Source organism: Rhinatrema bivittatum, chromosome 4, assembly GCF_901001135.1.
Source record: "Rhinatrema bivittatum chromosome 4, aRhiBiv1.1, whole genome shotgun sequence".
NCBI lineage: Eukaryota > Metazoa > Chordata > Amphibia > Gymnophiona > Rhinatrematidae > Rhinatrema > Rhinatrema bivittatum.
Window position 1 is genome coordinate 449,563,997 of NC_042618.1, and position 26,273 is coordinate 449,590,269.

General features: G+C 42.7%; 1 protein-coding gene across 3 annotated transcripts in view; it reads left to right on the top strand.

Annotated features, from left to right (window-relative positions):
• The window catches only part of CEP290 (centrosomal protein 290), a 557,889-nt gene that overhangs the window by 98,807 nt on the left and 432,809 nt on the right, over positions 1-26,273 (top strand). For all 3 annotated transcript variants that reach the window (XR_003856690.1, XM_029601651.1, XM_029601650.1), the window contains exons 13-14: positions 2,528-2,700; positions 20,405-20,567. Coding sequence is in view for 2 of the 3 variants with exons in the window: in XM_029601651.1 (XP_029457511.1) it covers positions 2,528-2,700; positions 20,405-20,567 (336 nt within the window). In the remaining variant the exon portion in view is untranslated. The remainder of the gene's footprint in view (positions 1-2,527; positions 2,701-20,404; positions 20,568-26,273) is intronic.

Genomic DNA, 26,273 nt, shown 5'->3' on the forward strand with positions numbered 1-26,273 from the left:
TGGTGGCTTTGGAAGCCAGCAAGCTCTTCGCTTGGGTGGAGCGTCACCTGGAGCGCCTAGCAGTGTCCCACATTGCGGGGAAAGAGAATGTTCAAGCCGATTTTTCTCAGTTGTCAGTGGTTAGATCCCGGCAAGTGGGAGTTGTCAGACAAGGCAATGGATCTGATTGTCCGCAGGTGGAGTCCCCCACACTTGGATCTGATGGCCACAATGAACAATGCGAAAGCACCCCGGTTATTCAGCTGCAGAAGAGAACATTGCGCGGAAGGAGTGGATGCGCTGGTCCTTCCCTGGCCTCAAGATCTTCTCCTATATGTGTTCTGTCCTTGGCCACTGGTGGGCAAAGTGCTCAAAAGATTCGAGCTCCATCAGTGTCCCGTCATTCTAGTGGCTCCAGAGTGGCCTCGCAGACCGTGGTTCGCGGATCTGGTAAACCTCGTGACGGACGGCCCTCTCCGCCTCTGTCATCTCCCCCACCTTCTTCGGCAGGGTCCCATATTTTTCGATCAGGCGGATCGCTTTTGTCTAGCGGCCTGGCTTTTGAACGGCGGAGGTTGAGAAAGAAGGGATATAAAGAAGAAGTTATATCCACTCTGTTGAGAGCCCGGAAGCCGGTCAGTTACTCAGTGGCGGCTCATCCAGATGTCATTCGCTTTCTTAAGGGGGCCACACATTTGAAGCTGCCGGTATGGGCTACTTGTCCCTCGTTGAGTCTTAACTTGGTGCTTCGGGTTCTCTGTGAAGCTCCCTTCGAACCTCTATGGAGGGCTACACTTAAGGATTTGACCCTCAAAACTATCTGGTGTCCATTTGTTCTGCCAGAAGAGTTTCTGAGGTCCAAGCTTTGTCGTGCAGGGAACCTTTTCTGTTTTTCTGATTCAGGGGTATCTCTCAAGATGGTACCCTCTTTCTTGCCAAATTCATGTCTTCTTTTCACATCAATCAGTCAGTAGAACATCCGGCTTTTTCTTCTAAAGACATCGCAAGCATGTCTGAGGGTGATCTGCACCGCCTGGATGTGAAACGGGTTTTGCTCCATTACCTCCAGGTTACGAATGATTTCCGGGTCTCTGATCACCTGTTTGTTCTGTGGAGTTGCCCAAATAAGGGAATTAAGGCTTCAAAGACCACTATTGCACGGAGGCTATTGCATCGGCCTACATCTGTAAGGGCCGACCGGTGCCGGAAGGCCTAAAGGCCCACGCCTTACGTTCTCAAGCCACTTCTTGGGCGGAGAGTCAATCAGTCTCTCCGCAGGAAATATGTAGGGCAGCCACTTGGAAATCTCTGCATACTTTTGCTCGTCATTACTGCCTGGATGTACAGGCTCCAGTTTTTGGCTCCTTCAGGTGGCAGATTCTTTGAGCGGGACTGTCTCTGTCCCACCTTGTTTAGGGAAGCTTTGGTACATCCCACGGTCTGGACTGATCCGGGTACGTACAGGGAAAGGAAAATTGGTTCTTACCTGCTAATTTTCGTTCCTGTAGTACCACAGATCAGTCCAGACACCCTTCCTTATTAGAACTGTTCAGTCCGCTCGAAGTCTCTTTCGTTACAGGTTTTTTTCTGGATACCTGCATTTTCTATTATTACGTAAGGCACCAGAAGCATCTTACAGATGACAAGGAAAATAAATGTTTATGCCAGAGCGTTCTTTATACAGAATTCTTTCAATTGTTCAAATATTCAATTGTTTAACATTTATCAGTGTTCTTGTTACTTGCTTGATCTTACGGGAGTTATATCTGCTTTGAAAATTTTTATACTGAAGGGATTCGCAGGGTAGGCTCTGTCCTGATATATAGGATACCCTTTCAGTTTTGGTCTGTCTCCATCTGCTGGACAGGAGGCTCAACCCACGGTCTGGACTGATCCGTGGTACTACAGGAACGAAAATTAGTAGGTAAGAACCAATTTTCCTATCATCTCCTTTTTTAATGATAAATTTTAGTACTCATCGTGGGTAGCATTTTGGAATGTAGAAACTGCATTTATTTTATTTATTTATTTATTTATTTATTTATTTATTTAAAATTCTTATATACCGCACAATGGGTAGGGGGCTATCCGTCTAGGCGGTTTACATATTTGGACATACACAAATGGTAATACATATTAACAAACAGGTCATAATTATTATACAAACACGTTAAAATTCATAAAATAGGCAATCAAATTAACAGTCATAATGTAGTGTAATAAACTTAATGTAAATTGTATGCATGGGTGAAGAGATAAGTTTTTAACAATTTCTTAAATTCTGTACGGTTGGCTGTCAGGCGGATATGTTCTGGGAGTGAGTTCCAGAGTAGTGGACCGGCAACAGAGAATGCATTATAAGGAGCTATGAAAAAAATATAGTGTCTTGTGTTTGTGCAAACACAACGCAACTTGATGCTTAGTCTCTGGATGCTGATATGCTAAAGTAACTCTCTTATGAGATGCTTAAAATTCATAAAGCGTTCAATATGCTGGAAAATAGATCCTAGGTGATTTTAAAAAATAAATGTGGTGTTTTATCTCACAGGTGCTTCTACCCTTGCTCAGCAGAATCGTATTGCAGAGCTACAGGCATTTTTACAGCTGCAAGAACAGAAGTCCAAAGAATTTGAGCGAGTGGCAGAATTGGCAGAAGGGGATGCCAAGGAAAAGGATAAAGACCTTATTGAGGCCATGAGACGAATGAGAGAATATGAAATGGTACACATTGGGGAAATGTTGTACTGCCCACATAAATTTGAAGGCAATTGTGTGCATGCTTTACACCAGTTTTCAAAAAAAGTACAGAGTACATTTTCCCTTGAAAATTATCTCAATTCTCACACACATCTGCATCTGCTATTCCTGTACTTACCCAGATCAGTCCAGACGAGTGGGTTTATGCATCCCTACCAGCAGATGGAGGCCTTGAGGCACTGCTACATAATCAAGAGTGCCACTTGCAGTCCCTCAGTATTTCTCTGTCTCCAGCAGATGGTAGAGGTGCAAACCTGCAGTCTGACCAAATTTAAATTGAGAGAGAGAATTGATTGCGGAGGTTTTCAAAGGCTCCCTGAGGTGTTATTTATTTATTTATTTATTTTTAATTTTTATATACCGATGTTCCTGTAAAGAATACATATCACACTGGTTTACAAGGAACTGAACAGTCGCCTCCAGGGCGGAAATACATTAAAAAGGTGTTAGGCTCCTTCGTGGACCTCAGGTGAAGCAGGGCGATCCGGGGGTTGGAAACCCTTGGCTGATGTTTGCCGTCGGCTGGCCGGAGGCCCTGGTAACCAGTTCCCTGGCTCTCTCAGGGTCACTGATGCCTCCTCCTGAGTCTTCACCAGCTTGTCAGGGAAGTGCCCTGTTGACTGAGTTAAGCTGCTGTTTAAAAAAAACAAAACAGGTGGTGAGTGCCTCTGTGACAACGGGAGCTGTCTACACTTCAGGAGGGGAAGGTTGGGGGAGTCGTCTTTCTCCCTTCTCCCTCGCTCCGGGGTCGGTGAGGGAAGTGGCAGCTTGGCTAATGGGGTCCATAGGTGTAGTTTGATTTGCTGTTGTTTGCCGGTCGGGTTCTCGGGCCCTTGATGTTGGGGTTTCCTGCACGCCGCTCAAGCCAGTTTTTGTTAGAGGCCGATGTGCAGTGTTGCTGCCGCGTGTGCAAGCTACTGGGCCTGTTGTGAACACTGTGTGTGTGCGAGCGGCGCAACGGTTGAGTTGAGTGAGGGGGCTGTGCTGCAGAGTGCCTATTGTGGAATGGTGCCAAAAAGGTTGTGTGGTGGCCTGTAGGGCCTGTGGGATTTGGTCTGCTCAGCTGAGCAGTAAATCCCTGTGTTTCAGCTGCAAGGTGGGGGATGAAGGGACCTTGGGAGGGGTGTCCTTGGAGAAGAGGGCCCTTGGAGAAGAGGGCCCTTCGTTCATTGAGGGCTCCAGCTGTGGCCCTGGGGGGGATCTCGGGATACAGCTGCACTAACTGGGGATCGCGGACAGGGTCGGCCCTCAACAGAGACTCCCATGATTTCCCCCCCCCCCCAATCACCTGTGGCACAGGAAGATCTTGATGGGGGTGAAGATTAGGAGGGCAGCCTTCCTGACTTTCCCCAGTGTTTGTTTTGCTCTTATATAAGGTCTTCCTGGTGAGGAAGGGAGCGGTGATCAAGCATCCGAAGGGGAGGCCGCCCTTTCATACTTCCAAGAACCCTAAGGTGGGCTCCAGCAGGGAAATTGGGGGACCTGTTGCGATGCCTGGCTTTGGGTCAAGCAGGTTCGGAAGCTTGTGAAAAGGTTTGATAGAAGCAAAGGGGTTCACCACTAGCAGAATTAAGTTATTATCAGAGAATCCTGCTTGGATGAAAACCCTATACTTAAATCCTCCCTTCTACCCTTCTTGCCTTATAGACAAAAAGTTTATTATTTAAAGACATGTCTTTTCGTTTTTACTCCAGAACTTTATTGACCAATAATTCATGCAGCACAGCATGCACTTAGAAAAAACCAAACAATTTGTAGTAAAAAAAATATTTTCTTTATTTCAGATAAAGAAAGATATCAATATTAAAATCTCTAAATGATTCTATGAAACATTTCTATGTTCCAACCTTAATTTTAACCAACTATACCCTACAATCAATGTGAAACCATTAATAGGGTGACAGAAAAAATTTAAATTAGATAAATATCGACCATTGACATCGTTTAATTAATTAATGCATTTCTAATACATATGCCAATCTAGAAAAAATAGCAATTAACGGGTTCTCATGTGCTTGAATAAAAGATAATTTCTTTACCAGATATCTGAAGCAGCCTGCTCTTTGTGTCTCTCCACGTGTAAGGAAAAAACCAAAGTCCCAGTTTTTCTTTCTTTGTCTGCTTCCCGTTTTATACCCTAAAAATCCTCTGATCTAATAGTAACTGTATTAATTCTGACAATACGTTTATCTTTAGCCTTTGAAAAATTTAGTTTGAAAAACTTTGATAAAGGTTCAAACAATATAATTAATATCAGGATATAGAAAATATAGGTTTTCCTACCGATTAAAGCGTTGCCCATTTTCCAGTCTTTTATTTAATGCCAAGGTGTGCCAGGCAAAAAATACTCTTTCAGTCTTTTTTTTCTTTCTTCTAATAGTTCAGAGACAAGAGACCATGCACTCCCCTCTGTCCTAGGAAGCTTCATATGCATTTTTATTAAAGTGAAAGGGGGCCCCTTTCAACTAGACAGATAAGATTTAGCTTTTTTTTAAAGCTTTTCCTGTGAATCAAATGGTTGAAGCTGCCCAAGACCATAAAATTCAAAACTTTAAACATTCCTTTCTCATTATAGATAAGGGATTAGCTGTAAACAGTTTTTCTCAAGGTCTGTAAAGGGGGAGAAGAGGAGACTGGAATTTTTCCAGCAGAGGCCTTGACTAATGCTAAGGTTTCCCTTAAGGTCTATTGATTACCGACTACACTGAATATAGGTAATTATCAATAAAGCACAAAACAATAACATTTTCTGACAAGCTGACCCCAGGGGTGGGGAGTACTCTGATAATATGCCGGAGAATCCTCTTGGTTTGCAGTGCCTCAACCCGGATGTGGACGCAGATGCAACCCCAAATGCGAACCCAGATACGAATAAGGATGATCTGGACCTGGATGAGTTCCCAGTGTTGGAGAGTGATGACCCTCAGGTAGTCCACTTGTTTAAAAAGGAGGAATTATGTCCCCTCATTCCACAACTTTTGCACGAATTGGGGGTGAAGGTGACTCAAGAGTCTGATAATGAGGATGTGAGCCCAGTCCTGGGCAATCTGTGGGGGCCCCCTAGTGCCGAAGAAGATTTGCAAGTGGGTAAACCGGGAGTGGGACTTCCCAGAAGCAGGTCTGAAGATCGGGAGGGCAATGGCTAAGCTTTATCCCCTGATGGAGGAGACCTTGGAGCTTCTGTGGGTACTGAAGATGGATGCTGCGGTTTCAGCGGTCATCAAGAAGACGACCATCCCAGTGGCGGGGGCTGCCACTTTGAGAGATATGCAGGACCACAAGTCGGAAATTCAATTGAAGCGGTAATTTTAAGTGTCTACCTTGAGTCTCCTGGCCATGATTTGTGGTAGCATCTGTAAAGCTCACTCTATGCTTATGGCCAGGGACACAAGAACCATCATGATGCAGAGAGCTTGTCTATGCTGGGTGCAGAAGATATGAGAGCAAGCTTCCTCCGGGGATGAGGATTCTCTGCAGTCAGCATGCTTGGCGGCTGAAGTGGTATGTTGTGGATGCGCTTTATGACTTGGTCCACATTACAGCCAGGGGCATGGTCTTGGAGGTAGTGCCTCACAGATGTTTGTGGTTGTGAAATTGTTCACGGACATGTGGTCCAAGGCCCAGCTGTACAATCTTCCTTTTAAGGGAAAGCTCCTGTTTAGGGATGATTTGAATCAGCTGATGAAGACTTTGGGAGAGACCAAGGGAAATAAGTTACTTGAGGATTGGAAGTCCGGCAAGGTGTTTCCGCCTCGGTCCCAGATTCGGGAGTTGCGTAGGTTCCAGTCAGGCAAGCCCTCGGGGGTGGGGGCTAATCAGTCAGCAGGATGACAGTAGTCCTTTTGAGGAGCCCACAGACCCACCAGGGATGGTGCCAGCCAAGGTGGAAAATCCTCGCAATGAAGCCAGCATCGCCCATTCTTCCATAGAAGCTGTAGGGGGCAGGTCATCCAGCTTTTACGAGGAGTGGGCCAAGATTACCTCAGACCGATGGGTGGTAGAAGTGATCTGAGATGGCTGCACACTAGAATTTTCTCGCCCTGTCAGGGAAGCCTTTCTGGAGTCCCACGTCATCTCACGGAACATGCGAGAAGCAGTGCAGGGGACTCGGCAGAGGCTGTCGTGCCTCAACGCGATCGTTTCTGTCCCAAGGGAGGACGAGGAAGGTACTCCATTTGTTTTGTGGTGCCCAAGAAGGAAGAGAAGGTAAACAGGGCCCTAAGGGTGGATGGAGACATTAAGAAAGGTAATGGCGATCCGCAGAGGAGAGTTCTTGGCGTCATTGGACCTGATGGAGGCATATCTCCATATTTCCATTCGGCGGGACCATCAAAGTTTTCTGAATCAAAGTTTTCTGAATTTCAAGGTGTTGGGCCAGCACTTCTAGTTTCAGGCTCTCCCCTTTGGGCTGGCCATGGTGCCTTGGACCTTCACAAAGGTGACGGTGGTGGTGGTGGCAGCAGCCCTTTGCAGAGGAGGAGTGTTGGTCCAGCCAAGTGAGGGTTGAAAAGCTCTTGGTCCCGATCCCAGAAGTCCCACGATGCTCCGCCCCCCATCACAGACGTTGACGTTGACATAGGAGCATCGACTGCCCAGTGAGGGTTGAAAAGCACCGCGACAGGACTGGAGCCCAGCTCCCCAGCAAAAGAACCCAGCTCTTGGTAAAACTTTTAAACTTACCTGCGCCTCCACTTTATATGGTAGCACTTTTCTTTTTGTCTCCTCCGTCTTTCCCCAGGCCCTGATCCCAGAAGTCCCGTGGTGCTCCACCCCCCCCCCCCCACGGATGTCGACGCTGACGTAGGAGCGTCGACGGCCCAGTGAGGGTTGAAAAGCACCGCGGCAGGACCGAATTCGCCTCGCGCCTGCGTCACACACCTAGGGAGTGCGACCAAGGGAATACGACGAGTGAGGTTATCAAATTTGCGGATGATACAAAATTATTCAGAGTAGTTAAATCACAAGCAGACTGTGATACATTACAGGAGGACCTTGCAAGACTGGAAGATTGGGCATCCAAATGGCAGATGAAATTTAATGTGGACAAGTGCAAGGTATTGCATATAGGGAAAAATAACCCTTGCTGTAGTTACACGATGTTAGGTTCCATATTAGGAGCTACCACCCAGGAAAAAGATCTAGGCATCATAGTGGATAATACTTTAAAATCGTCGGCTCAGTGTGCTGCAGCAGTCAGAAAAGCAAATAGGAATTATTAGGAAGGGAATGGTTAATAGAACGGAAAATGTCATAATGCCACTGTATCGCTTCATGGTGAGACCGCACCTTGAATTCTGTGTACAATTCTGATCGCCGCAACTCAAAAAAGATATAGTTGCGATGGAGAAGGTATAGAGAAGGGCAACCAAAATGATAAAGGGGATGGAACAGCTCCCCTATGAGGAAAGGTTGAAAAGGTTAAGGCTGTTCAGCTTGGAGAAGAGACGGCTGAGGGGGGATATGATAGAGGTCTTTAAGATCATGAGAGGTCTTGAATGAGTAGATGTGACTCGGTTATTTACACTTTCGAATAATAGAAGGACTAGGGGGCATAGCATGAAGTTAGCAAGTAACACATTTAAGACTAATCGGAGAAAATTCTTTTTCACTCAACGCACAATAAAGCTCTGGAATTTGTTGCCAGAGGATGTGGTTAGTGCAGTTAGTGTAGCTGGGTTCAAAAAAGGTTTGGATAAGTTCTTGGAGGAGAAGTCCATTAATGGCTATTAATCAATTATACTTAGAGAATAGCCACTGCTATTAATTGCAACAGTAGCATGGGATCTTCTTGGTATTTGGGTAATTGCCAGGTTCTTGTGGCCTGGTTTTGGCCTCTGTTGGAAACAGGATGCTGGGCTTGATGGACCCTTGGTCTGACCCAGCATGGCAATTTCTTATGCCCCTTGGTTTTGCCCCTTAGTTTTTCCACTTAGTTTCCCTTTAAACATCCAAAAGACACTGCAAGTTGCTTCTTATTTTATTCTTCTAAATTAAACTATAGACTATGCTAAATAACATGGATTCCAAACACATCCCTTCCAACATCTCCCTCGATAGACAAAAACAAAAAATACTTAAGAAAAAACTTCCAAAGACACGTAGATGTTTAATCTCTATCCCCTTAATTCCCAAAAACAAATTACTTAGTCTCTCACTTATTTCTTTACTTTTAGTAAATGCACAATCCCTAGTCAAAAAAATGCCTATCCTTAACGACCTTCTCACAGATAACAATCCTGATATATGTGCAATCACTGAAACCTGGTTTAAAAAAATCTATGTTCTTTTAAATCAATTACCTAAAAATAAATATGACATCACATCTATTTCTAGGCTCAACAAAAGAGGGGGTGGTATAATGATACTATCAAAAAAGGAACTCCTAAAAATACAGCAAATAATTCACCACCCAAATTCGAAATAGCTCTTTTAAATTCCCAGTGGCTACAAATTTGTTTAATCTATGCACCCCCAAGCTTACTGGAACTTAATGTCTCTCCATTAATTTAATTTTTTGTTACTAACCTAAAAACTGAAATTCCTACCATCATACTCTGTGACTTTAACTTACCGTATTTTTCGCTCCATAAGACGCACTTTTTTTCCCCCAAAAATGGGGAGAAAATGTGGGTGCGTCTTATGGAGCGAATGTAGCAGCTCTCCCTCTCGCGCGCCGTCCCCCGCCTCCTCCCAACTCCGCCCAATCAGCATGGTGGTGTAGGCGTGTGTATTCTGCCGGCGGAACTTGAGCTCCCTGCCGGTCTGCTGTTCCCGCGGTGCAGCTTGCTGCGAGGGTCGCCGCGGCGCAGGTCAGACATCACCTGTTTGACCTGCATGGGCTACGGAGGCCCTTCCAGTTCAGACGGCTGGCATTTGACCTGCGCCGCGGCGACCCTCGCAGCAAGCTGCACCGCGGGAACAGCAGACCGGCAGGGATCTGTTTGAATTGGAGGGGCCTCCGTAGCCCACGCGGTTCAAACAGGTGATGACTGACCTGCGCCGCGGCGACCCTCGCAGCAAGCTGCAACCGCGGGAACAGCAGACCGGCAGGGATCTGTTTGAACTGGAGGGGACTCCGTAGCCCACGCGGTTTAAACAGGTGATGACTGACCTGCGCCACGCCGATCTTGCAGTGAGATGCACCCGGAACCGGCAGGGAGCTCGGGCTCTGCCGTCGGAGGCTCTCACTTGCAGTCCAAAGTAAGAACTTCACTCGTTGTGGTTTGGATGTATTGGAGGGTCATGGGGGTGGTATACTGCCTAGGATGGAGGACACATGACACAGACCAGCAAATATAATTACTGCCTGTGCTGATTAAGTGACTACCTGTTGAAATATTAGGAGCAATTGCTCTCCTAATCAATGTAATATAGCCCTGACTATTTATTATTGAACTCTGGAGCAGTCATGAAAGTTTAAAATAACTGGTGTGAGAGAGATGTGTATGAGGGAGAGTCTGAGTGTGTGATTGTCTGTGGGTATGTGTATAAGTGAAGAGAGCTAGTGAATGTGAAAGAGCCTATGTATGTATGTGAGGGACAGAAAACCAGTGAGTGTGAGTACCTGTGTGGATGTTCTCTGCCTTACTATAAAAAAACAAAACAAAAAAAAATCCCACGGACGGCCACCAGGGGGGAGCTCCGTACAGAGCCCATAATGGGGACAATTTTTTTTTTCTTAATTTCCTCCTCTAAATCCTAGGTGCGTCCTATGGTCAGGTGCGTCTTATAGTGCGAAAAATACGGTACATGTCGATAAAGACCCATTATCTCACAATTGTGATGCATTCTTAAACTCAATGTCAGCGTTTGATTTATTATTTGCTGAAAACCTATCAACCCACAAAGCTGGACACACACTAGACTTAATATTCATCAACTCTTATCTCAATACCACTCTGTCCTACTACTACCCCAATCCCATGGTCTGATCATAAATTAATTACCTGTGATATAAATATCCAATACACAACCGTAGCACCCCCAGCAACCAAGACCAGAATTGAATACAGGAAACCATGTCAACTAGATACCCTAACTGATCATCTCTCAAAAGCTCTGAATGATATAGATACATCAAACAGTGATAACGCAATCAATTCATGATTCTCTTTAACAAAAAAAAGTAGCTGATAATTGCTGCCCACTTATTAAAAAAGATATTTCCATTAACAAAAAACACCACACCCCATGGTACAACAATGAATTAAGAATATTTAAAACACTGAGAAAAGCTGAGACATTGGCGAGCTTCTCCTTCCACCAAAACACTAACTAACTACAAATCTCTATTACATAAATACCTCGAAGCCACCAATAAAGCAAAAAAAGAATTCTATTCTAACAAAATAAATAAATTTCAGTATAACCCTAGAGCTCTGTTTTCATATGTAAAAGACCTGACGAGTCCTATTGAAACTCCCACATCAAACAACTCTTAATTGCGATACAATTGCTCAATATTTTAAAGAAAAAACTTTAAACATAATAAAAAACATAGCCCCCCAGAACTCTAACCAAATTGTACTACCAAGTAACCCTAAGGACCATTTAACCTCCTTTGACACAGTTTTATCCCTTGAAATTGAAGGTATAATTAAAAAAATGAACCCAGCTGCCCACTCAGTTGACCATATTCCAACTAAACTATTAAAAACAATCACCAATATAGTTTCTAAACCTATTGCCGATGTAATTAACCTGTCCATAACCGAAGCTAATTTCCCACACACTTTAAAATCCGCAATACTAAAACCTATCACAAAAAAAACACAAGCCAACTCATATGATCTTTCAAACCTAAGACCCATTTCTAATTTACCTTGTATATCAAAAATTCTTGAGAAAGTAATTAATAATCAACTAACAGATTATCTTAAAAAAAAAAATAGTACCCCGTACCCAGCACAACACGGTTTTAGAAAATATTTTAGTATAGAGACCCTTTTAACTTTACTACAAGATATCATCCTAAGAGGAACCGATAACAGCCAATCTTACTTCCTGGTCTTGCTAGACATCTCAGCAGCTTTTGATACAGTTAATCATAATATCCTCCTTGATAGACTAAACGAAATAGGCATTAAAGACTCTGCGCTCAAATAGTTTAGCTCTTACCTAACAAATAGAACCTTCAAAATAAAATTTCTTGATAAAGAATCACATCCTATCGATCTCAACTTCGGCGTACCCCAGGGATCCTCTCTATCCTCTACACTATTTAATATCTATATGCTCCCTTTATGCAGAATTCTATCAGGCCTTGGTCTAACACATTTTATCTTTGCCGACGACGTTCAAATTTTAATACCGATCCAAAAATCTATTGACCAAACTCTTAAGCTCTGGGACATATACCAATCCGCCATTGGAAAGGTATTAATCCAAATGAATCTTTCCCTAAATACTAAAAAAACTGAAATCCTATACATCTCACCTAAATTAAGCAAGACCAAAGAACTTGAAATCCAAGAAGCGGCCAAAAACTACCCCATCTTTCTAGAAGCATGCGATCTAGGGATTCTTATAGATTGCGAATTCTCTATGAAATCCTGCGTTAAAAAAATCATAAGCGATGGCTACTTCAAATTAAACATACACAAAAGATTAAAACCCCTCCTTATTCCCAAAAGACTTTAGAACTGTCTTACGAGCACTTGTCTTATCAAGGTTAGACTACTGCAACTCACTATTCTTAGGCCTTCCCGCAAATTTCACAAGACCATTGCAACTTCTGCAGAACTCTGCAGCTAGACTCTTGACAAGTACTAGAAGATCCGAACATATCACCCCAATATTAAAAGAACTTCATTGGCTGCCGGTCAAATACAGGGCCCAGCATAAAATCTTATCACTAATTCACAAAACCCTCTACAATGAAAAAATTCAATGGCTAACCTCTTCACTTCACTTCCACACCCCTTCAATAATCACCAGATCAACCGGAACAGGGATGCTGCCAATTCCTTCCCCCAAAATTGCGAATCTAAATAATGTAAGAGAAAGAACTATCTCTATTGCTGGATCCCTACTATGGAACTCTATTCCACAGGAATTACGATTAGAAGCTGACATCAAATTATTTAAAAAGGGGATTAAAACTTGGCTTTTTAAATAAGCCTACCAAGAGCTGTTAGCATAATTATCTCACACTTCTGATTTTATACCAAGGAAATGTATATTTTTATTTTTATTATACTATCTCTACACTTACTATACTACCTCTCTAGCAGGCAGATACAGTACAGTGCGCTCCGACGCCCTTGGACGCGCGTTTTCCCTTACCCCTTGTTCAGTAAGGGGAGGAAAATGCGCGTCCAACCCGCGGCACCTAATAGCGCCCTCAACATGCAAATTCATGTTGATGGCCCTATTAGGTATGCGCGCGGGATACAGTAAGCAAAATGTGCAGCCAAGCCGCACATTTTACTCTAAGATATTAGCGCCTACCCAAAGGTAGGCGCTAGTTTCTGCCGGCACCGGGAAAGTGCACAGAAAAGCAGTAAAAACTGCTTTTCTGTGCACCCTCCGACTTAATATCATGGCGATATTAAGTCGGAGATCCCGAAGAGTAAAAAAAAGTTAAAAAAAAAAAAAAATTTAAAATGGGCCGATGGCTGTCGGGCTGAAAACCGGCTGCTCAATTTTGCCGGCGTCCGATTTCCGAGCCTGTGGCTGTCAGCGGGCTCGAGAACCAACGCGGCAAAATTGAGCGTCGGCTGTCAAACCCGCTGACGGCCGCGCCTCCTTTTGCCCGTTTCTACCGCACCACCTAATTTACATACTGAATCGCGCGCACCAGGAAAGCGGACGTTCGTCCGCTCTCCCGCGTTTTTACTGAATCGGCCCGTAGATGTTTAAATTTAGTTTGCTATGTTTATTATTTATATTATGAAACAATGTATTTACTTCCTTTCTTCTTTGGAAATGCAAATATTTTAAAAGAATATTTGCTAACTACTGTAAACCGATTTGATATGCTTGCATGAAAAAAGTCGGTATATAAAAATTATTAAATAAATAACATAAATAGATATATATTTGGACAACTGGCTGATTCATTTGAAGATGGAGGAGGAGTGCCAGAGGTCTATCCAGCGAGTTATGGACACCTTTCGGTTGCTGGGTTGGGTGATAAATATGGCGAAGAGTCACTTGGTCCCTTCCCAGTCATTGGAGTATCCTGGGGTGCTCTTAGATACCCAAATTACAGGCGCAGGTGTCTCATCTGCTTCAACTTTCAGTGCTGATGGTCTGTACTATTTACAATTTCTAGGTCTCCATGGCTTCCATGTTGGATTTGGTTCTGTGGGCATTTGCACACTTAAGACCATTGCAGAGCGTGCTATTATCCAGATAGAATCCCATGTCAGAGGAGTATCATCTGCCTTTACCTCTCCTACAAGAGTCTAGATCTAGTCTGTCGTGATGGCTGCTGTGTCCCGATCTGGAAACCCTGGACTGGGTGGTAATGACCACAGATGCCTGTCTCCAAGGTTGGGGTGCAATGTGCCCTGGGGCAGTTGGCCTAGGGCCTTTGGTTGGTGGAGGAGAGTACCTGGTCCATCAATCGTCTGGAAACGAGGGCAGTTCGAAAGACGTTAGAATAATTTCTCCCCTGGATCAAAGGCAGGAAGGTCGGGGTTTCTTTGGACAGTGTGGCAACGGTGGCATACATCGACCGCCAAGGGGGAACGAAGAGTCTTGCAATGGCACTGGTAGCTCGACAGTTGTTTGGGTGGAGCTACATCTCGAGAGGATAGCGACTCATGTCGCGGTTGCAGACAGTGTGCAGGTGGTTTTTCTCATCAGGCAGTAGTTGGTCCTGGGGGAATGGGAGTTGTGCCCGGAAGCTTGGCATCGCATCTGTGCCAGATGGGGCGTGCCTCAATTGGACTGTATGGAGATGCGGGCCAACGCAAAGACAGCAAGGTTTTTCAGTCGCAGAAGAGAGACTGGTGCAGTAGGCTTGAATGCCTTGGTGTGTTCTTGGCTGATGGTGATCCTGCTGTACATGTTCCCCTGTGGCGTCCTGCGGTACATAGTCGCATCCGGGATCGGTGGTGCTGGTAGCACCAGAGTGGCCTAGTCATCCATGGTTTGCAGATCTCATGTATCTCATGGTCGAGGGACCCCTCCGTTTCACCCATCTGCCCCACTTGCTGCAACAGGGACCCATATTTTTGGATCGGGAGGATCACTTTTATCTCGTGGCTTGGCTTCTGAGAGGCGGTGCTTGCATCTGCAGGGTTATTTGGAGCAGGTGATTTCTACCCTTCTCCAGGTGCAAAGACCCTCGACCTCTGTAGCGTATGCCAGGGTCTGGAGTCCTGGTGTTTGCAGTGCCAGCTAGATCCCCTATTTGTGGATTTGCCCCAGATTTTATCCTTTTTGCAGGAGGGGTTGTTGAAGGGCTTGGCCTATAACTCTCTCTGCGTACAGGTATCTGCTTTGGGTTCCCTTAGGGATAAGGTGTGAGGGAGGTGGTTAGCCTCCCAAACTGATGTGGGTTGGTTTATGAAAGGAGTGAAGCATTTGCAACCACCGGTTTGGAAATTGTGTCTGGATTGGATCCTCAATTTGGTTCTTCAGGTTCTCTGTGGGGTGCCCTTTGGGTTTTTGAGAAGGGTGACATTGAAGGACCTGACATTGAAGACCGTGTTTCTGGTGGCAATTTGTTTGGCCAGGTGGATTCACAGTTACAGGCTCTATCGTGCAGAGACTCTTTTCTGCATATTTCTAATGATGGGGTTGCAGACAGTGCCCTCCTTTTTACCAAAGGTGGTGTCCTCTTTTCATTTTAATCAGACGGTAGATATCCCGGCCTTCAAAGAGTGGTCCAGGGATTCCCCTCAGGAGAGGGAACTGCATCTTTTGAATATATGCCTAATTATCTTGCGTTATCTGGAGGTCACTAATTCTTTTCAGCACTCAGTTCATCTTTTTGTGTTGTTTGGAGGAGCAAAGAAAGGTGATAAGGCCTCAAAGACCATGATTGCACAGTGGCTTAGGGAGGCTATTTGCTCTGTGTATATTTGTAAGGGTCGTAATGTTCCAGAGTGACTGAAAGCACATTCTACTAGGGTGCAAGCAGCTTCTTGGGCATAGTGTGAATTGCTTTCTCCTCAGGAGATTTGCAGAGCGAAGGTGTGGTCTTTACTTCACACTTTCACCAGACAATCCCATTTGGACCTGCAATCACAGCAGGAATCGTCTTTTGGTGAGAGTGTGTTGCATGTGGGTCTTTTGGGTTCCCGCCCAGTTTAGAAGTCCTTGGGTACATCTCACTTGTCTGGACTGATCTGGGTATGTAGAGGAAAGGAAAATTGGTTCCTACCTGCTAAGTTTTGTTCCTGTAATACCACAGATCAGTCAAGATAACCCTCCCCGTCGCTGCCAAAAGACTGTTTCCTGTTAGTCGATATAATATAGTCTGAAGAGTTTTTGTACTTAATTTTTGTGTTTCTGGAGATGACAGAAGCTCCTGGGCAGTGGGTTCCAGCCCTGCTTTACCTGTTCACCCTAGTTAGGGTTTTGTAGACTTCTAATTCTTTGGTTTGGGTACAGCTCAATACTGAGGGAATGCAGGTGGCACTCTTGGTTATGTAGCAGTGCCTCAAGATTTTGTTCTCTTCCTCCATCTGCTGGTAGGGATACATAACCCACTTGTCTGGACTAATCTGTGGTATTACAGGAATGGAAATTAGCAATTAAGAACCTATTTTTCTATTTGTGTGCAGCTTTTTTTCAGGAAAATTTACACATATACTTTTGAAAATGCATGTAAAGTGCAAACCCAGCCCCTGGGAATGCCTCTACTCACTGAGGTGTAAATTTACATCAGAGAAGGTGATTTTCAAACAGCATGCTTAGGGCTAAAGTCTGCAAGAACGGTTTACCTTCAGACTTTAACTCAACTTTCCAAAGCAGACTTAAGCATAAAAGTTGTCTGGAACAGTGCACAGACTTGTGTTGTGGACATAGAAAGTTACACCCTGCTGGGAGCAAGTGTAACCCTGCATATTTTGAAAAATCTGAAATATGCATATAAATATTTTCTCCACCTTATTTATTTATTTATTTTATTTATTTATAGATTCTTTTATACCGCAGTACGTATAGTTATACATCACCTCGGTTTACAGTTAAACAATAATTTAGCAACAGGCTTTACATATAACAGTTTAAACAGTAAAACATTTAACAGCAATAGGCTTTACAGAAACATTGGATTTCAAGGGTAATATGCTAACATCATTAACTATAATAACCATAACCTTAACGCTGTCCCATGAAAAGCCTATGGGGAGTATAGGTAAAAAATAATGAAAATCATGTTTAACTTGTTTTATATGCACAACCCCCAATTTTATTTTCAAAGCACATTGTAGGAGCATAGAACAGGGTTTTCTGTGCTTATATTGTTCTCCATGGACAAGCATAACAAACGAGCCACATAAGGGTGACATCATCAGACTGCTGAGTCAGCCTTCACACACTCGTAGCCTAGAAATTTCTTTGTGCATGTTCTTGGCATGAGAGGCAGTTCTTGTACTAATGCTGTAACATGCCTCTCACTCAATCTAATTCCATTTACTTTATTTTATTTATGTAAAAACAATTTGTCAACTGCTTTCCCAATTTAAATAAATCGTCCAAAGCGATGTACAACAGTCCAAAAATAATACAAACAAATTTTAAAAAATATACTTGATTCAATTTTATTAATCAACTTTCTTTACAGAATAATCGAAGCAATGTACACTTAAAAATGAATAAATGCAGATAAAAACAGCATAAATATAAAAATAATCATCAATCATAAAACAAGTTAAAATAATAATTTTTCAAAAACCCAGAATATCTATAATCAAACTTAATAAAAGCAATAAAGTCAACAAGATGGTGGAATTGTGAAAAAAAGTCTCAAATTGTATTAGATCTCATATGCTCTGGTAAAAAGAGCCATGTTTTAACACCCTTTCTACAAATACAGAATTTGTGAATAGTCAAACTTTCTCTCCTCTTATATCAGCCTCACCTTTAAAATAAATAAATAAATAAATAAAAATGAGATGAGCTACAAAAGAAGATATTAAGGACCCAGAAGAACATCTAATAATGTCCTCTTTAAAATCATTATCAGAAAGAAAAGAAAAATGTTCTTTTAAAGCATGAAAAAAATGCTGCCACAAAGACTTCAGCAGATGTAACACAACCTGTGTCTTTGATGCTAAGGCCCAGATCATGACAGTTCAATTTGCAGCCCCTGTGGCAGAATGTCACCAAGGGCACTAGTCTATTGAGATATAAGCTTAAAAGCTTATTGGAGCACAAAAGGTTTAAGCATCACAGAAAGAGAGCATAATCTCCAATGATGAGACTTCTAGCTCAAAGAAATCATGGGGTAAGTCATTGGTGCAGAACAGTTAAAGGACCAGATCCCCTGTGCCAAGGCATCTTGATGAGCAATCATACAATAATAGTGCAGAGCCATCTATGCTAAGGAGTGTCTGTATAAAGACTTCGAGATAGGTAATGATTGGTGCAAAGTCATCTGCCCAAGAATGGTGCAAAGGCAACTCTACAGAAATCACATAATGCTGAGTAGTGCAATGACTTCTGAGCATACAAAACATGGTACAAAGTCATTGATTCTGAAAAAGAACAGTGCAGAAAAAAACTGGTAATAAAAATGTTCCAGAATTATCTGCATCTATAAGCTCCATGTTGTCACTAATTCTACTACAGCTGAAGGATTCCCTTCCACAAACAAACACAAACCAAACTTTCCATTTCCTGAGCTACAGAATTGTTATGTACTCATCCAAAAATTGCAGATGGATTTTAAGACTTATGTGAAGCAATTACCAAATAATGAATATTTATTTAAAAATGTATAATGAAAATAATCAAGCTAAACAGGTAACAGGCAGTTTGAGCCCTCAACTTCAGCTGCACATATGGTAAATTAATGACAATACTTTATCTAATCTGTTCAATCTATGGGGTCACCAACCATAGATAAACTAGAACAATATTATTCTAAGAAACCAACAGATCAGGCACTAGCAATAGATGTATTTACCACCATTGAGCTCAGACTTATTGTATGCATTCCTCCAATACCTTTCGATAAATAAAATAAAAATAAATAAAATAGCAGAAACTGCTAAAATTGAGAAGGGATAAAGCAAAAACTATGTCAAAGTTGGTTCCTATAGCTCCTTGCAGTAGGTCTGCCTATGAAATTGCCATTGATACCATCCCTTCTAACTTAGTATGGAGGGACAGTCTTCATCCTAACCTCCACTCACTAGCTCCAACAGTGTGGTTACTGAAAGGGAACTGATTCAAAACCTTCAACTGCCACAAGAAGTAAATTAATTCTACTGGCAGCATGAAAGCAAACAGCAAGAAAATCGTACTCCTGTAAATGGATAAGATTCAGCAGTTGGTGTCAAAATTGGAGGTCAAACCCTTTCTCCTGTATTGTTAGGGTTCTGCTTGATTTATTTACTGTATTTGTCTAAAATTGGATTAAAGAGTAAGAGTAAACATAAGTGCTGTTGTAGCATATAATGACCTTAAAGGGCTGCAACCAATTTTTCATTATCCTATATTATCCAAATTTATGAAAGACCTTTATAATTTAAAACCGCCTATCAAAAAGCCACCACCGTAATGGAATCTCAATCTAGTGCTTAAGCGGTTACTAGAACTACCTTATTTATTTATTTATTTATTTATTTATTTATTTAAGGCTTTTTTATACCGACTTTCTTGATACAAATCAAATCAACTTGGTTTACATTGAACTAAGCAGTTAACCATAACCAATTAACAAAAGACAAATTTTATGAAGCATAAAGTTACATTATAACAAGGCAGCAAAAACTGGAGATAGGAAAATAAAGGGGGGGAACAGAGATAGTTTACTATATACAGGTGAGGGTGTGGGAGGGAGGCAAAGGAGCCATATGAACCTATGGCCACAAAAGATTTGAAATTTTAACTTAGGAAATGCTTTTTCTTAATAGCTCTAACCTCAGCATGCAGAGTGAGTGAACTATGAGCTTTGGTAACTTGTCATCTGTGCACTCAGATTTTTAAAAATGGTATAAAGTTACATTCTCACTTTAAGTTTCTGCCAAAAATAGTAATCCAATTCCATCTAAGCCAAGCAGTAGAGTTACCTATCTTTTTCCCAAAGCAACATCCAACATCAAAGGAACAAGCTTACTGTATGCTGGAGTGCCAAAGAGCAATCTGATTTTACCTAGAATCACTCTGGAAGTCATCTCAGCTGTTCAAATCCTTTGATGAAAACAAGAAGGGAAATGTGTTGACAAAACAAACTTTGTCTAGATGGTTTTCCCAAAGTGTTAAAGTTCCTCGCCAAATAAAAGCTCTTGGCAAAAGATCTGTTCCTGACTCCCAAGAAGGTGAACAGAACTAATGCCAAAATGTAGTGCGGTTTTAGATAGAACAGAGAACATAGACGTTCTGAGGTATATCCCCTGGTCAACGCTCAACCCCTTCCCAAATAGAAAAAAAAAGTCGACATGAGATCTATCAGATCTATCTTTTTTTTTAGGGAAAAGTACAGAGAAGATAGTGGCTGTGCTGTTTTCTGCTAATTTTTTTTCTCTTTTGATTGCTTTTTCAGGGAATATATGGTTTGGAAGAAGCTGTTGCTGAAATAAAAGATTTGAAAATGCACATTAAAATAAGAGACCATGAAATTGAAGTATTGACTAAGGAAATTAACCAACTTGAACTGAAGATCAATGATTTTCTTGATGAAAATGAAGAGCTAAGAGAGCGCTTAGGTATTCAATTAATCACAACACACTTTCATATATGTTTCTTGCTTAATATAATCTTTTATTCTTAAGTGTTTATAAGTTTATACATTTAGGTGTTCATTTTCCAGCTAATTAGTTTTTGAGAGTACAAAAATATCATTATTTATTGTTAATTTCACAGCACAGGTACTGCTGTTGTTGGGTATCTTTTCTGATTGAATTAAATACTTAGATATGTTCAGCTGAGGAGTTAATATGGAAAAGGCCCAAAAACAGAGGGGATGATCCAAGGCAGGCAAGCGAAATAGTGAGAGAGTACTAGAGCAAATAGTGGGTTTTTTGGTGTATATCCATTACTTTTTAAATTTGTTTTTGCAACAGGGATGTTTTATTGGTGTGTATCAGTTAAAGCCCTAAATATAATATCTTAGTAAAAAACTGATATTGAAATATTAGGTTAACCCATAAAAAGTACCTTGCCACTAATAAATGGTGTTCCCTGTACGTACCAGGATCAGTCCAGACCGCTGGGTTGTGTCTCCCTTCCACCAGATGGAGTCAGAAAAAAACTGAAAGGCACCCCCTCTTACACTGGTGTGCCACCTGCGATCTTTCAGTATTTTCTCTGACTCTAGCAGATGAGGGTGACAGAACTTGCGGTCCTGATCCTGTAAAAAAAAAAAAAGGGTTTTTTTGACTTAAATTTACCAGAAAGCCTGTTCTTTCTGAAGGATTCATTGGCTACATCAAGCTAATTAAAAAAAAAAAAAAAAGTTAGTTACTTCTGTTCTTTGCTGAAGTTGGATAGAGGCTCAGCTGGGGTGGGACGCCCCGATAGCCACATTCCCAGAGCCCCACCGACTGGTAAGTGGGGAGATTCACCGGTGGGCCGGTCCCTCTACTCCCTTCACCCTGAGATGTACGCATTCCTCGGGTATGCCCTGCAGTGTTAGTGGTCCCAGGGATGCCGGTTTTCCCCTGGTTGACAGTGTTTCAAAAAAAAGAGAAACCTTTAGAGCAGGGGTCAGGAACCTTTTTGGCTGAGAGAGCCATAAACGCCACATATTTTAAAATGTAATTCCATGAGAGCCATACAATATGTTTAAAACTAAATATAAGTAAATGTGTGCATTTTATGTAAGATCACACTTTTAAAGTACAATAAGTCTCTGAAAATATTACACCAGGCCTTAAGACACCAATACATCTCCTATTAGGAAAACGGACCAAGTCAGGCTGCTATAGAGTCCTACACAGAAACTACATGCCAGCAGAAAACCTCACCTGAATCACGTGCTGTCCCTCACCTAACATAGAATAAAGAGACCAAAACGCATAACAAGAAGCATACAGAAAAAAATGAATTGGAAACTGCAACAAGCCAGAGTCTCTGTATGCAGTGTAACAAAGGAAAAAAGAAACATCACCCATCCTTATAAAACAAATCAAGAAATATAAAATCATCAGCAGTAAAACTGTACTAACAAAAAGAACATATTTCGAAACAGCTAATGAGTGGAATATCCAATAATTAAAAACACATATAAAACATTTCCAGATACCAACAAAATATTTCAAAATAGCAGACACAAAGACCCAGTAATGAAAAATAATAAGGATACAAACATTTTTTTGCTCTGCATACCTGGGAACGTTTGATATCCAGGTGTCCTGAGATTGTTCTGAATTAGCAGGAGGTGGGGTGGTTTGCTTGGAACTTTCTCCTCTCTCAGTCACATACCAGCGCTCTCTCTCACACTGGCTCTCAATGACACACCTATACACACATGCTCTCAGTACTCACATATACACGTTTTTTCTCACTCACTTATATAGGCTCTTAATTACACATTTACACACATGCTGTCTATCTTTTCACGCTTACACACACACACAGGCTTTCAATCACATAAATACATGCTGTCTTTTTCTCTCACACACAGACTCATTCACATGCTTACAAACATGTCCTCTCTTTCTCTCATTTACACACAGGCTCTCAATCACATACTCACATGCTCCCTCACCTAAATCAGCTCTCAATCACACACAGACACACATGGTCTCTCTCTCTCATTTAAACACAGGCTCTCAATCACATACTCACATGCTCCATCACCTAAACCAGCTCTCAATCACACACAGACACACATGATCTCTCTCTTACTTATACACACAGGCTCTTAATCATACATACACATGATTTCTCTCACACACAAAGGATCTCAATCATACACACATACTCTTTCACACAAACAGGTTTTCAATCACAAACTTACACATACAGGTTCCCAATGGTAAACTTACATTCATGCTCTCTCTCTCTCTCACAGGCAGGCTCTCAATCACAGACATATTCTCTTTCACATGTACAGGCTCTCAATCATTCACATACATGCAATCTCTCACTCTCTCACACAAACACACACACACACACACACACGCCGATGGGACTCCGCCTCCGCGAGGGCTGAAAATGAAGAGGTTAGCGTTGGGAGGAGGCTGCTGCTCCGCGAGTTCCCGGGGTGAGGGAGAGAGAGAGTGAATGAGCGAGCAAACACACATGCTTGCTCGCTCATTCACTCTCTCTCTCCCCCACCCCCACCCCGGGAACTCGCGGCAGCAGCAGCCTCCTCCCAACGCTAACCTCTTTATTTTCAGCCCTCGCGGAGGCGGAGTCCCATCGGCCGCGGCTGAACCTCTTCATTTTCCTCCGAGCCGCGCTGCAGTCTTCTTTTCTTCGGGCCGATGCCGAGCGCACTAGCGTGGCCTCTTCTTGCCGCGCAGGCACCCCCGATACTCTTCACTTCCTCTTCCGGGCCGCGAGGGGGGGGGGGGCGAAGAGAGCACGCCGGTGCCGCTGACTCCAGCTGTCCTGCCGCGTTCCGCCCGGGCTGACAGCATTTTAAGCCCGGGCGGAGGAGGACCGGGGAGCAGCTGGGTCAGCGGGAAAGTGTGGCGACTGTCTGCGAGCCAGATGCAGCCCTCAAAAGAGCCATATCTGGCTCGCGAGCCATGGGTTCCCGACCCCTGCTTTAGAGGTTTAAAATCTTGCCGTGCAGGTTCCAGGGGCTCTGGAGGGGCGTTTTTGGCACCGGATTGCTGGCCTTAACTTCTCTTGCTTGGGCCTAGGGGGGCCCTGTCCCCTTGATTTATTCAGCCTAGGACCCTTTTCCCGGTGGCCTCTTGCCTGGCTCTGGGGTGATACTGGTGGTCCAGTCCCCTCCCCCTTTGAAACCCCTGAGAAGCTTCATGACTCCAGTCTCTTGTCAAGAGAAGTAAAATTCCTCTATCACTTTAAGCTGTCTGAAAAAAAAAAAAGAGGAAAGGATTTTTACTTTTTATTAATCAAGGTTCGGCAGCTTACGGGGGAAGGAGCGGAGAGCAGTTTTTTTCTCTCTCCCACTTGCAGCAGCCAGGCACAAAAAGATTTTGCCGTTCTCACAGGACAAGCAGGATGGTAGTCCTCACATATGGGTGACATCAAGATGGAGCCCAATCACGGAAAACTTCTGTCAAAGTTTCCAGAACTTTGACTGGCCCCTACTGGGCATGCCCAGCATGGCACTAACCCTGCAGCCAGCAGGGGTCCCCCTTCAGTCTTCTTTTTTCCACGCAGCAGTAGCCTCGCGGTTTAGGAGCTCTGAAGAGATTCCTGACAGGAATTTTCCTCACTGAGATAATTACACTTAAATTGCCCCACAGGGGTCCCTCCTCTAACTTTTCTCAGGCCATGTTACTCCGGTACGTTTTTACCCGTTTTCTGTCAATTACCGTCGAGTTTGGCACTCGCGGCCTACTACCCGTCGACCGTACCGTGGCTCGATTTTTTTCTATGGCCATGGCGTCGGGGTTTCGTTGGTGCCCAGACTGTACTTGTACCATGTCTATCACAGACCCTCATGGAGTCTGTGTAATGTGTTTAGGCCGTGAGCATTTTATTTATTTATTTATTTATTATTTTTATTATACCGAGTTTCATGATATGAATCACATCAACCCGGTTTACAATTAACAATGTGAATAACTGCAGAGAGTAACATGGTAGAACATTTCCCAATTCAACATCAAAAATAATAAGAAACTTAACAAATAAAAACATTGTAACAATATTTAGGATGTGAGGAAGTTACAAAAAACAAGGAAAAATATCTAGGATCTGAAAGGGGAGGAAATTAAAGAAAGAATATTAACATTTTAGCCAACTGTATGAATTAATAAATATGTATAAAATTATAAAATATAGATGGATAGGAAAGATTGACCAAATATGAATTGTAGTGAAATATAATAATATGTTGTTGTCACTGCGTGTGAAGTTAGTGGGTTTTTGTTACAGTTCACTAACTTTTGTGTTTATGCTGATGGGTGGAGAATTTAATCCAGTTCTGGGAATGCTTTTTTAAAAAGCCAAGTTTTTAGTCTTTTCCTAAAAGTTAGAGCGCATGGTTCTTGTCTTAAGTCCGGGGGGATGGAGTTCCAAAGGATTGGACCTGCAGATGAGAGAGCTCTTGAACTGTAGGATTTGTGGTGGTAGGTTTTGGCATGTGGAACCTGTAGTGATTCTTTGTAGTGTTCCCTGATGGGTCTGGCAGATGTGTGTTTTTTAAAAGGGATTTGTAGGTCGAGTTGAGTGTGTTGATGGATGTTTTTGTAGATAATCATGATGGTTTTGTACATAATTCTGAAGTGGATCGGTAACCAATGAAGGTCTTTGAGGATGGGGGAGATGTGGTCAATTTTCCTGGAGTTTGTGAGGATTCTGGCTGCAGTGTTCTGTACCATTTGTAGAGGTTTGGTGTAGGAAGCTGGGAGGCCTAGTAGTAAAGAATTGCAATAATCTAGTTTGGAGAAGATTATTGCTTGTAGGATTGATCTAAAGTCATGCGCGTGGAAAAGTGGCTTTATTCTTTTCAGAATATGTAATTTGTGGAAGCAGTCTTTGGTAGTTTTGTTAATGAATGGTTTGAGGCTAAGACGGTTGTCTAAGATGGCTCCTAGATCTCTTACATGTGTGGTTTGTAGAATGGTTGGAGGCTTTGAAAGTGTGTTGTTGTTTTCAGGTGCTATAAGGAGATATTCCGTTTTCGACGCATTAAGGATTAGGTTAAGGCTGTTAAGGAGGTGTTTGATTTCTAATAGGCAACTATCCCAGTATTCCATTGTTATCTTGATAGATTCTTTTATAGGGATCACAATCTGTACGTCGTCAGCGAAGAGGAAGTGTTTCAGTTTTAATTTTGTTAATAGTTGACAAAGAGGTAGCAGGTATACATTGAATAGAGTGGGTGAAAGGGATGAACCTTGTGGCACCCCTCTGGTGGAGGGATGATATTGTGATTCTGTATTATGAATTTTAACCCTATATCCTCTGTTTTCCAGGAAGGTTTTGAACCATGTTAGTGAAGTATCTGTAACTCCGATATTAGCTAGTTGTTTTAGAAGGAGGTGATGGTTGACGGTGTCAAAGGCCGCCGAGAAGTCGAGGAGGATTAGTAAAAATGCTTTGCCTTTGTCTATTCCGGCGAGGAGGAAGTCTGAGAGTGAAAGAAGTAATGTTTCTGTGCTTGCAGCTTTGCGAAAGCCATATTGGTTTGGAGATAGAATTCCGTGATCTTCCAAGTAGTTGGAGAGTTGTGTATTCACCAATTTTTCCATTATTTTGGCTATGAATGGAAGGTTGGAAATAGGGCGGAAGTTATTGGGATCGCTTGGATTTAGATTCGGTTT